The 12,084-nt window shown below is 52.5% G+C and overlaps 1 protein-coding gene across 1 annotated transcript; it reads right to left on the reverse strand.

Annotated features, from left to right (window-relative positions):
• Positions 1-9,348: 9,348 nt before the first annotated feature.
• LOC138553620 (octapeptide-repeat protein T2-like) lies at positions 9,349-9,732 on the reverse strand. The gene has a single exon (XM_069642569.1). The coding sequence runs from the start codon at positions 9,730-9,732 to the stop codon at positions 9,349-9,351; it is 384 nt and encodes a 127-aa protein (XP_069498670.1).
• Between the last annotated feature and the right edge of the window lie 2,352 nt (positions 9,733-12,084).

A 12,084-nucleotide genomic window follows, 5' to 3' on the forward strand; every position in this document is an offset into this window, starting at 1 on the left:
TCGCTCTCGCGCTTTCTCTCGGTCGCTCTCGCTTTCTCTCGGTCGCTCTCGCTTTCTCTCGCTCTCGCTTTCTCTCGCTCTCGCTTTCTCGCTCTCTTTCGCTCTCACTTTCTCCCTCGCTTTCTCTCTCGCTCTCGCTTTCTCTTTCGCTCGCTCTCTCTCTCGCTTGCACTCTCGCATTCTCTCTCGCTTTCTCTCACACTCTCACTTTCTCGCTCACTCTCACTTTCTCGCTCACTCTCACTTTCTCGCTCACTCTCACTTTCTCGCTCACTTTCTCGCTCACTCTCACTTACTCGCTCACTCACTTTCTCGCTCACTTTCTCTCTCGCTTTCTCTCTCGCTCGCTCTTTCTCTCGCTCTTGTTTTCTCCCTCGCTCGCTTGCTCACGCTCTCTCGCTTTCTCTCACTTTCTCGCTCACTTGCTCTCTCTCGCTTTCTCGCTTTCTTTCTCTCTTGCTTGCTCTCTCTTGCTCTCTCTTGCTTGCTCTCTCTCGCTCGCTTTCTCTCTTGCTTTCGCTCTCGCTCGCTTGCTCTATCACGCTCGCTCTCTCGCTTGCTCTCGCTCTCTCGCTTGCTCTCGCTCTCGCGCTTTCTCTCTCTCACTCTCGCTTGCTCTTGCTCGCTTTATCTCTCTTGCTCTCTCTCGCTTTATCTCTCTCGCTTTCGCTTGCTCTCACTTTATCTCTCTCGCTCTCTCTCTTTTGCTTGCTCTCGCTCTCTCTCGCTCGCTTTCGCTTTCTCTTGCTCTCTCGCTTTCTCACACGAGCTCTCGCTTTCTTTCGCTTTTGCGAGCTCTCGCTTTCTCTCGCTTTGGCAGGCTCTCGCTTTTGTGAGCTCTCGCTTTCTCTCGCTTTGGCAAGCTCTCGCTTTCTCTTGCTTTGACGAGCTCTCGCTCACTCTCGCTCTCTTGCGCTTTCACTCGCTTTCTCTTGCTCTCGCTCGCTTTCTCTCGCTTTCTCTCGCTTTCTCACTCACTTTCTCTCTTGCTCGCTTTCTCTCTCGCTCGCTCTCATTTTCTCTCTCACTCGCTCTTGCTTTCTCTCTCGCTTGCTCTCGCTTGCTCTCTCGCTCTCGCGCTCTTGCTTGCTCTTGCTCTTGCTCTTGCTCTCTCTCGCTCGCTTTCTCTTTCTCTCGCTCTCTCGCTTTCTCACATGAGCGCTCGCTTTCTCTCGCTTTTGGGAGCTCTCGCTTTTGTGAGCTCTCACTTTTTCTCGCTCTCTCGCTTGCACTCTCGCTTTCTCGTTCGCTCTCTCGCTCTCACTTTCTCGCTCGCTCTCGCTTTCTCTCTCGCTCTCTCGCTTTCTCTCTCGCTCTCTCGCTTTCTCTCTCGCTCACTCTCGCTTTCTCTCTCGCTTGCACTCGCTTGCACTCTCACTTTCTCTCGCTCTCTCGCTCTCGCTTGCACTCACTTTCTCTCGCTCTCTCGCTCTCGCTTGCACTCACTTTCTCTCGCTCTCTCGCTTGCACTCTCACTTTCTCTCGCTCTCTCACTTTCACTTTCTCTCTCTCGTTTTCTCTTGCTTGCCCTCGCTCGCTCTCGCTTTCACTCTCTCGCTTGCTCTCGCTCGCTCTCGCTTTCACTCTCTCGCTTTCGCTCGCTCGCTCTCGCTTTCGCTCGCTCGCTCTCGCTTTCACTCTCTCGCTTTCGCTCGCTCGCTCTCGCTTTCACTCTCTCGCTTTCACTCGCTCGCTCTCGCTTTCACACTCTCGCTTTCGATCGCTCGCTCTCGCTTTCGCTCTCTCGCTTTCGCTCGCTCGCTCTCGCTTTCACTCTCGCTTTCACTCTCGCTTTCGCTCGCTCGCTCTCGCTTTCGCTTTCGCTCGCTCACTCTCGCTTTCTCGCTCGCTTTCTCTCGTGCTCTCGCTTTCTCGCTCGCTTTCTCTCGCGCTCTCGCTTTCTCACTCGCTTTCTCTCTTTCGCTCGCTTTCTCTCTCGCTCGTGCTCTCTTTTGCTCTCGCTCACTTTCTCTATCGCTCACTTTCTCTCTCGCTCACTTACTCTCGCTCGCTTTCTCTCTCGCTCGCTTTCTCTCTCGCTCACTCGCTTTCACTCACTTTCTCTTTCTCTCGCTTTCTCTCGCTCTCGCTTTTGTTTGCGCTCTCTCTCTCGCTCGCTCTCTCTCTCGCTCACTCTCTCGCTCGCGCTCGCTTTCTCACGCTCGCACGCTCTCTCGCTTTCCCGCTCGCTCTCTCTTTTTCGCTCACTCTCTCTCTCTTTTGCTCTCGCTCACTCTCGGTCGCTCTCGCGCTTTCTCTCGGTCGCTCTCGCTTTCTCTCGCTCTCGCTTTCTCACTCGCTTTCGCTCTCACTTTCTCCCTCGCTTTCTCTCTCGCTCTCGCTTTCTCTTTCGCTCGCTCTCTCTCTCGCTTGCACTCTCGCATTCTCTCTCGCTTTCTCTCACACTCTCACTTTCTCGCTCACTCTCACTTTCTCGCTCACTCTCACTTTCTCGCTCACTCTCACTTTCTCGCTCACTTTCTCGCTCACTCTCACTTACTCGCTCACTCACTTTCTCGCTCACTTTCTCTCTCGCTTTCTCTCTCGCTCACTCTTTCTCTCGCTCTTGTTTTCTCCCTCGCTCGCTTGCTCACGCTCTCTCGCTTTCTCTCACTTTCTCGCTCACTTGCTCTCTCTCGCTTTCTCGCTTTCTTTCTCTCTTGCTTGCTCTCTCTTGCTCTCTCTTGCTTGCTCTCTCTCGCTCGCTTTCTCTCTTGCTTTCGCTCTCGCTTGCTCTCGCTCTCTCGCTTGCTCTCGCTCTCTCGCTTGCTCTCGCTCTCGCGCTTTCTCTCTCTCACTCTCGCTTGCTCTTGCTCGCTTTATCTCTCTTGCTCTCTCTCGCTTTATCTCTCTCGCTTTCGCTTGCTCTCACTTTATCTCTCTCGCTCTCTCTCTTTTGCTTGCTCTCGCTCTCTCTCGCTCGCTTTCGCTTTCTCTTGCTCTCTCGCTTTCTCACACGAGCTCTCGCTTTCTTTCGCTTTTGCGAGCTCTCGCTTTCTCTCGCTTTGGCAGGCTCTCGCTTTTGTGAGCTCTCGCTTTCTCTCGCTTTGGCAAGCTCTCGCTTTCTCTTGCTTTGGCGAGCTCTCGCTCACTCTCGCTCTCTTGCGCTTTCACTCGCTTTCTCTTGCTCTCGCTCGCTTTCTCTCGCTTTCTCTCGTTTTCTCTCTCGCTTTCACTTTTTCTCTCGCTCGCTCGTTCACTCGCTCTCTCTCTCGCTCACTTGCTCGTGCTCTCTCGCTTTTTCTCGCTTTCTCACTCGCTCGCTTGCTCTCTCGCTTTCTCTCGCTTTCTCACTCACTTTCTCTCTTGCTCGCTTTCTCTCTCGCTCGCTCTCATTTTCTCTCTCACTCGCTCTCGCTTTCTCTCTCGCTTGCTCTCGCTTGCTCTCTCGCTCTCGCGCTCTTGCTTGCTCTTGCTCTTGCTCTCTCTCGCTCGCTTTCGCTTTCTCTCGCTCTCTCGCTTTCTCACATGAGCGCTCGCTTTCTCTCGCTTTTGGGAGCTCTCGCTTTTGTGAGCTCTCACTTTTTCTCGCTCTCTCGCTTGCACTCTCGCTTTCTCGTTCGCTCTCTCGCTCTCACTTTCTCGCTCGCTCTCGCTTTCTCTCTCGCTCTCTCGCTTTCTCTCTCGCTCTCTCGCTTTCTCTCTCGCTCACTCTCGCTTTCTCTCTCGCTTGCACTCGCTTGCACTCTCACTTACTCTCGCTCCCTCGCTCTCGCTTGCACTCACTTTCTCTCGCTCTCTCGCTCTCGCTTGCACTCTCACTTTCTCTCGCTCTCTCACTTTCGCTTTCTCTCTCTCGTTTTCTCTTGCTTGCCCTCGCTCGCTCTCGCTTTCACTCTCTCGCTTGCTCTCGCTTGCTCTCGCTCGCTCTCGCTTTCACTCTCTCGCTTTCGCTCGCTCTCGCTTTCACTCTCTCGCTTTCACTCGCTCGCTCTCGCTTTCACTCTCTCGCTTTTGATCGCTCGCTCTCGCTTTCACTCTCGCTTTCGCTCTCTCGCTTTCGCTCGCTCGCTCTCGCTTTCACTCTCGCTTTCACTCTCTCGCTTTCGCTCGCTCGCTCTCGCTTTCGCTTTCGCTCGCTCACTCTCGCTTTCTCGCTCGCTTTCGCTTTCGCTCGCTCACTCTCGCTTTCTCGCTCGCTTTCTCTTTCTCTCTCACTTTCGCTTTCTCTCTCTCGTTTTCTCTTGCTTGCCCTCGCTCGCTCTCGCTTTCACTCTCTCGCTTGCTCTCGCTCGCTCTCGCTTTCACTCTCTCGCTTTCGCTCACACGCTCTCGCTTTCACTCTCTCGCTTTCACTCGCTCGCTCTCGCTTTCACTCTCTCGCTTTCGATCGCTCACTCTCTTGCTTTCGCTCGCTCGCTCTCGCTTTCGCTTTCACTCTCTCTCTTTCGCTCGCTCTCGCTTTCGCTCGCTCTCCCTCGCTTTCGCTCGCTCTCCCTCGCTTTCGCTCTCGCTCTCCCTCGCTTTCGCTCTCGCTTTCGCTCGCTCTCGCTTTCTCTCTCGCTCTCACTTTCTCTCTCACTTTCGCTCGCTCTCGCTTTCGCTTTCTCTCTCTCGCTTTCTCGCTCTGTCGCTCTCTCCCTTGCTCTCTCTCGCTTTCGGTTGCTTGCTCTCTCTCTCATGATTGCTCTGTCTTGCTCTTTCTATCTCGCTCTCTCTAGCTCACTTGCTCAATCTCTCATGCTCGCTCTCCTGTGCTCACTCAGCCTCTCTCACTTGCTTTCTCACTCATGCTCACTTTTACTCTAACTCTCACTCTCACTCTCTATCTTGCTCTCTCCCGCACTCTCTCATGCACATTTGCTCTCTGGTGCTCACTCACTCTCTCGCACTCATTTACTCTTGCTCGCTTGGTCACTCTCTCTTCCCCTGGCTCGCTCTCTCACACTCATTCACGCTTGCTCTACCTCTCTTTCTCACTCTCTTGCTCACTTTCACTCTCACTCACTTTCACTCTCTCTCTATCTCAAGCTCCCTTATGCTCTGTCTTTGACAAAACAGCACATTAAATAGCGCGTGATTTCCTTTGTGCCTTTGACGGAGTATCAAACTGCAACGCTGAAGAGAAAAATGTTACATTCATCCAGCGCGGTGTCCTTTTTCATAAATGAACAAATCAACTTGCATCTGAACCGTGTCACGTATTCACTGCAGAACAAACTTAATTCTACATTTCCAGTTGGCTTTGCACAGTTCAAATCTCTTTATTTTATGAAATGGGCCACTTTTCCCTAGGCACCAATGTTTTGCACTCAGAAGCAATGGCCTAAATTGCATTGAATATTAGTAGGGGAATATGTTATTGGGTCTTGGAATGTTAGTAGAATTAGTATGTTATTTTACTTTCATTGCATTTAGTCCATTGCTGTGGTGTGGTGCAAATGATAAAAACCTGTTCAGGGCCAAATTAAAATTGGCTGGCTTGTGCTTTTTGCGTAATAATACTGACGTCTATTAGACACAGTTTGAGGCTCGCACATGAGTCTCACGCCCTTGGCCCTAGTTAACATTCAGACCTTTGAATTAAAACAAGGTAGCTCTGCTAAACTGTAGATGATGAAATGCAGATTAGGGAATTACTATCACTATACATCTCTACACTCCATTGTTCATTTATTGTTGAGACTTGAGTGTCGTGTAGGCAGTAGAGGCCTCCGTCCCCAAATGCCGCACAGGGAGAACTTAAAGCAACTCTCTGTGCAGCCGTTGAGGTCACAGGCGAAGATGTTCAAATGTCCAAGTCCGGGAACGCGAACCTCTGGGACCCCACACTGCAATCAGGGTCAAGGAGGGGATGAGGAACCTAGTGGAGAGATCCGGGACCCACGTGGACGGCAGTACCCCAAGAGGAGTAGGCTCAGTTGTTCGCCTGTCAGCAGGAGCTGTGGAGCTGTGGAACTGTGAGGCAAGGAGTTCAAAGAACCAGGGTGCAAAAGGGTGATCCAGGAGGCAGTCCAATAACAGTCCGTGGTCGAGAGCCGTGTATCACTGTGGAAACAAATCCGAAGGGGTAAATCCAAGAGGAGTCCAGTAAAGCAGGCCAGGTCGATTCCGTGAGTGATCCAAAGATGATTCAAAGTCCGTAGCGCCAAACAGAATGCAGAGCACAGCTGAGAAGCAACGAATACCCAGGTTTCCGGGTTTATGTACTCGCGCTTCTGGTCACGTGATGCGTGGCATGGTCACGTGATCGGGCAAGAGCATCACGTGACCTCACAGTCCCGCGATGCGGAAGCTCAGGGTTAGCCCTTCGCGATCCTATGCGCCAAGGCAGTTGCCAATGTAGAAACGGCCGTAGTCTGACAGCCGTCCTATTACGGACCAGGCGCGGGTGTGCCCGCAAGACGTGTGTGAGTCCACGTGAGTCCCGGGGAAGGGGGGAAGTGAGAGAAGGGCGGGACTGGGGATGAGGGAGTGCCCTTGGGACCGCATGATGAGGGATCGTGACATTTATGAAAAAGAAAAAAACTGATGAATTTAACATTTTTCTCTTCAGCTTTGCCATTGGATTTTTGGTCAAAGGCACAAAGGAAATCATGTGTTATTTAATGGGCTGATCTGATGGGTGTCATTCAAAGAGAACCTCCTCTTGACAAATGAGTTTGAGAAAAAAGCTTGAGGAAGAGAGGGCTGGGTCATTCACTCACTCACTGGTGAAGGTAGCAGAAGGAATGGCAGAGAGTCACTCTTGCACTCATGCTCACTTGCTCTCTCTTGCATGCTCTCACTCACCGTTCTTGCTCTCTCTCGATCTTTCTCTCTCATTCTCTCCGTCACTCACGCGCACTCTCTCTCGTGCTTGCACTCTCTTGCACTTGATCTCTCTCGCTCTCTCTCTTTCTCGCTCTCTCACTCACTCGGTCTCTCGATTGCTCTCTCTTGTGCTCTCGCTCTCTTGCGCAATCTCCCTCGCTCACTCTCGTGCCCTCTCACAAACTCACTCTCCCACTCTCACTCTCGCTCTGTCACTCTTGCTTGCTCCCTCTCCCTTGATCTCTCCCTCTCTTGCACACGCTCTCTTTCTCGCTTGCTCTCACTCACATTCTCTCTCGTTCTTGCTCTCACTCTCGCAATTGCTCTCACGTCTCAGCTCGCTCTCTTGCGCTCTTGCCCTCTCTTGCTCCCTTTCCCTCTCACTCTATTGCTCTCTCGCTCTTTCTCTCGCTTGCTCTTGTTCGCTCACTCTCCCTCTCTATCGCACTCATGCTGGCTCTTGCTCACTCACTCGCTTTCGCTTGCTTTCTCTCGCTTTCTCTCGCGAGCTCTCACTTTCGCTCACTCTCGCTCTCTCGCGAGCTCTCACTTTCTCTCGCTCTCTCTCACGTTCGCTCACTCGCTCACTCTCGCTCTCTCGCGAGTTCTCTCTCACTCTCGCTCTCTCGCGAGCTCTCTCTCACTCTCGCTCTCTCGCGAGCTCTCACTTTCTCTCGCTCGCTCTCGCTCTCTCTCAATTTCTCGCTTTCACTTTTGCTTGCTCGCGCTTTCTCTTGCTTTCGCTCGCTATCGCTTTCTCTTGCTTTTGCGAGCGCTCATGCAAGCGAGAGCTCCCGCTTTCTCTCGCAAGCTCTCGCTTTTGCGAGCTCTCGCTTTGGCTAGCTCTCGCTCACGCGCTCTCTCACTCTCGCTCACGCTCTCTCTCGCTCTCAATTTCTCGCTTTCACTTTCGCTTGCTCGCGCTTTCTCTTGCTTTTGCTCGCTATCACTTTCTCTCACTTTCTCTCACTCTCACTTGCATTTTCTCGCGCTCTCGCTTTCTTGCTCGCTTTCTCTCTTTCGCTCGCTTTCTCTCTCGCTCGTGCTCTCTTTTGCTCTCGCTCACTTTCTCTCTCGCTCGCGCTCTCTTTTGCACTCGCTCACTTTATCTCTCGCTCACTTTCTCTCTCGCTCACTTACTCTCGCTCACTTACTCTCTCGCTCACTTACTCGCTCGCTTTCTCACTCGCTCGCTTTCTCACTCGCTCGCTTTCTCTCTCGCTCGCTTTCTCTCTCACTCGCTCGCTTTCACTCACTCTCGCTTTCACTCACTCTCGCTTTCTCTCGCTCTCGCTTTTGTTTGCGCTCTCTCTCTCTCGCTCTCGCTCACTCTCGCGCTCGCGCTTTCTCTCTCGCACTTGCTTGCTCTCGCTTTCTCTCTCGCTCGCTCTCGCTTTCTCTCTCGCTCACTCTCGCTTTCTCTCGCTCGCTTGCTCTCGCTTTCTCGCTTGCTCTTGCTTTCTCTCTTGCTCGCTCTTGCTTTTTTTCTCGCTTTCTCTTGCTCGCTCTCGCTTTCTCTCGCTTTCTCTCTCGCTTGCTCTCGCTTTCTCTCGCTCTCGCTCTTTCTTGCTCTCACTTTCTCGCTCGCTTTCTCGCTTTCTCGCTCGCTCTCGCTTTCTCCCTCTCTCGCTTTCTCTCGCTCTCGCTTTCTCTCGCTCTCGCTTTCTCTCGCTCTCGCTTTCTCTAGCTCGCTCTCGCTTTCTCTCGCTTTCTCTCGCTCGCTCTCGCTTTCTCCCGCTCTCTCTCGCTCGCACTCGCTCTTGCCCCGCTCTCACTCTTGCTTTCGCTCGCTCTCTCTTTTGCTCTTGTTCGCTCTCTTGCTCGCTCTCACTTGCGCTCGCTCTCGCACTTTCACTCTCGCTCTCTCTCACTTTCGCTCTCGCGTTCTCTCTCGCGCTCCCTCTCTTGCTCTCGCTTGCGCGCTTGCTCTCACTCGCTCTCGCTTTCTCTCTCGCTCTCGCATGCTTTGGCACTCTCTCGCTTTCACTCGCTCTTGCTTTCTATCGCTTTCTCTCTTTCGCTCGCTCTCGCTTTCTCACTCACTCTCACTTTCTCGCTCACTCTCGCTTTCTCCCTCGCTTTCTCTCTCACTCTTTCTTGCTCACTCTCTCTTTCTCTCTCGCTCACTCTCGCTCTTGCTTTCGCTCACTCGCTTTCTCTCTCGCTTGCTCTCGCTTTCTCTTGCTCGCTCTCGCTTTCTCTTGATCTCTCGCTCGCTTGCTTGCTCTCGCCTTCTCTTGCTTTCTCTTGCTCTCTCGCTCGCTCTCGCTCGGTCTCGCTTTCTTGCTCACTCTCGCTTTCTCACTCGCTTTCTCTCTCGCTCTCTCTCGCTTTCTCTCTCGCTCTCTCTCACTTTCTCACTCGCTCTCACTTTCTCGCTCGCTCTCACTTTCTCGCTCGCTCTCGCTCTCTCTTGCTTGCTCTCGCTCTCTCTTGCTTGCTCTGGCTTTCTCTCTCGCTCGCTCTGGCTTTCTCGCTCTCACTTTCTCACTTGCTCTTGCTTTCTCTCTTGCTCATTCTCGCTTTCTTTCCTGCTTTCTCTCTTGCTCGCTCTCACTTTCTCTCACTCTCGCTTTCTCGCTTGCTTTCCCTTTCTCACTCGCTTTCGCTTTCTCGCTTGCTCTTGCTTTCTCTCTTGCTCGCTCTTGCTTTCTCTCTTGCTCGCTCTCGCTTTCTTTCGCTCTCGTTTTCGCTCGCTCTCGCTTTCTTGCTCGCTCTCTCTTTCTCGCTTGCTCTCGCTTTCTTGCTCGCTCTCGCTTTCTCGCTCGCTCTCGCTTTCTTGCTTGCTCTCACTTTCTCGCTCGCTCTTGCTTTCTTTCTCGCTCTCTCGCTTTCGCTCCCTCTCTCTTTCTCTCTCGCTTTTGCTTTCTCTCTCGCTTTCTCTCGCTCTCGCTTTCTCTCGTGCGCAATCTCGCTTTCTCTCGCTCTCACTTGCTTTCTCTCTTGCTCTTTCTTGCTCGCTCTTGCTTTCTCTCTCATGCTCGATCGCTCTGTCTCTCACTTGCACTCTCTCATACTCACTCTCATACTCTTGTTCTCTCACTCTCTCGTTCTGACTCTCATTCTCTCTCTCACACTTGCTGTCTAGTTCTCTCTTTCTCACTTGCTCTCTCTTGCACGCTTTCTTGCTCGGTTTCATTCTCGCTTGCTCTGTCTCTCTCGCTTGTTCTCTCATTCTCTTGCTTGCTCTCTTGTGTGCTCTCTTTCTTGTGAGCTCTCTCTCGCTCATTCATGCTCGCTCGCTCTCACACACTCTTGTGCTAGCTCTCTCTCATGCTCTTTCTCGCTCTTGCTTGCTTTCTTCACTCTTTTGCTCTCACTCACTCTTGCTCTCGAGCATTCTCACGCTCTCACTTTCACTGTCTCTCTCGTTCACTCTTGTGCTCACTCCCTTTCTCTCACTCGCAATGTCATGCTCACTCACTCGCACTCTTGTGCTTGCTCTCACTCTCTCTCATGCTCTTGCTCTCTCTTGCTCACCCTCTTTCTCTCTCTCGTGCTCGCGCTCTTTCTCACTTGTTCTCTCACACGCTCTCTCTCGATTGCTATCTCTCTGGGTCCTTCTCTTGCTCGCTCTCACTCGCTCTCTCTCTTTTGTTCTTTTGCTTGCTCTTTCGTGTGCTCTTACTTTCGCTCTCTCGCTCTCCCATTCAGTCTCTCTCACTTTCGTGCTCTATCCCTCTCTTGCTCTCACTCTATCGCACTCTCTTCCTTGCTCGCTCTCACGCTCTTGCGCTCTCTCCCTCTCTCTCATACGCTCTCTCTCTTGGTCTCTCACTCACACTCTCTCATTCTTGCTCACGCTCCCTCAGATCGCTCTCTTGCACGCTCTCTCCCTCTTGCTCTTTCCCCCTCTCACTCTAATGCACTCTCTCTCGTGCTCGCTCTCGCTCACTCTCACACTGTTGTGCTAGCTCTCTCTCATGCTCCCTCGCTCTCTTTCTCACTTGCTCTTGTTCGCTCTCACTCTTGCTTGCCATCTCCCTCTCTTGCTCTCTTTCCCTCTCTCTCTCTCTCTCTGTATCGCACTCACTCTCATGCTGGCTCTTGGTCACTCACTTGCACGCTCTCGCTCTCTCTCTCGCTCGCTTTCTCACGCTCGCACGCTCTCTCGCTTTCCTGCTCGCTCTCTCTTTTTCGCTCGCTCTTTCGCTCACTCTCTCTCTCTTTTGCTCTCGCTCACTCTCGCTCGCTCTCTCTCGCTTTTGCTCGCTTTCGCTTTTTCTCTTGCTTTCTCTTGCTCGCTCTTGCTTTCTCTCGCTTTCTCGCTCGCTTTCACTTTCTCCCTCGCTTTCTCTCTCGCTCTAGCTTTCTCTTTCGCTCGCTCTCTCTCTCGCTCTCTCACTTGCACTCTCGCATTCTCTCTCTCGCTCTCGCTTTCTCTCTCGCTCTCACTTTCTCTCTCGCTCTCACTTTCTCGCTCGCTCTCACTTTCTCACTCACTCTCACTTTCTCGCTCACTCTCACTTTCTTGCTCTCACTTTCTCTCTCGCTTTCTCTCGCTTGCTCTTTCACTCGCTCACGCTCTCTCACTTTTGCTCGCTTTCTCGCTCACTTTCTCTCGCTCGTTTGCTCTCTCGCTTTCTTTCGCTTTCTCACTCGCTTTCTCTCTTGCTTGCTCTCTCTCGCTCTCGCTCGCTCTCGCTTTCTCTCTCGCTTGCGCTCACTCTCGCTCTCTCACTCGCTCTCTCACTCTCTCGCTCTCTCGCTCGCTCTCGCTCTTGCGCTTTTGCTTTCTCTCTCTCTCGCTTTCGCTTGCTCTCGCTTTATCTCTCGCTCTCTCTCGCTTGCTCTCACTCTCTCTTGCTCGCTTTTGCTTTCTCTCACTTTCTCACGCGAGCTCTCGCTTTCTCCCGCTTTTGCGAGCTCTCGCTTTTTCCCGCTTTTGCGAGCTCTCGCTTTCTCCCGCTTTTGCGAGCTCTCGCTTTCTCTCGCTTGCACTCTCGCGCTTGCACTCTCGCTTTCTCGCTCGCTCTCTCGCTTTCTCGCTCGCTCTCTCACTTTCTCGCGCTCTCTCACTTTCTCGCTTTCTCTTGCTCTCGTTTTCTCTCTCACTCTCACTTTTCTCGCTCACTCACTTTCTCTCTCGCTCTCACTTTCTCGCTCTCACTTTCTCTCGCTCTCTCGCATTCGCTCTCTCTCGCTTTCTCTCTCGCTTTCGCTCTCTCCTGCTTTCGCTCTCTCTCACTTTCTCTCTTGCTCTCGCTTTCTCTCGCTTTCTCTCTCGCTCGCTCTTGCTTTCACTCTCTCGCTTTCTCTCTCTCACTTTTGCTCGCTCTTTTGCTTTCTCTCTCGCTTTCTCTCTCTTGCGCTCTCTCGCTTTCTCTCGCT

Source organism: Ambystoma mexicanum, chromosome 1q, assembly GCF_040938575.1.
Source record: "Ambystoma mexicanum isolate Mex_15411 chromosome 1q, UKY_AmexF1_1, whole genome shotgun sequence".
In the NCBI taxonomy this organism is placed as follows: Eukaryota; Metazoa; Chordata; class Amphibia; order Caudata; family Ambystomatidae; genus Ambystoma; species Ambystoma mexicanum.

Excerpts from the sequence above, each read along its gene's own strand:
- LOC138553620 (XM_069642569.1), bottom strand. The coding sequence starts at position 9,732 with ATGAGAGAGAAAGCAAGAGCGAGCAAGAAAGAGCAAGAGAGAAAGCAA.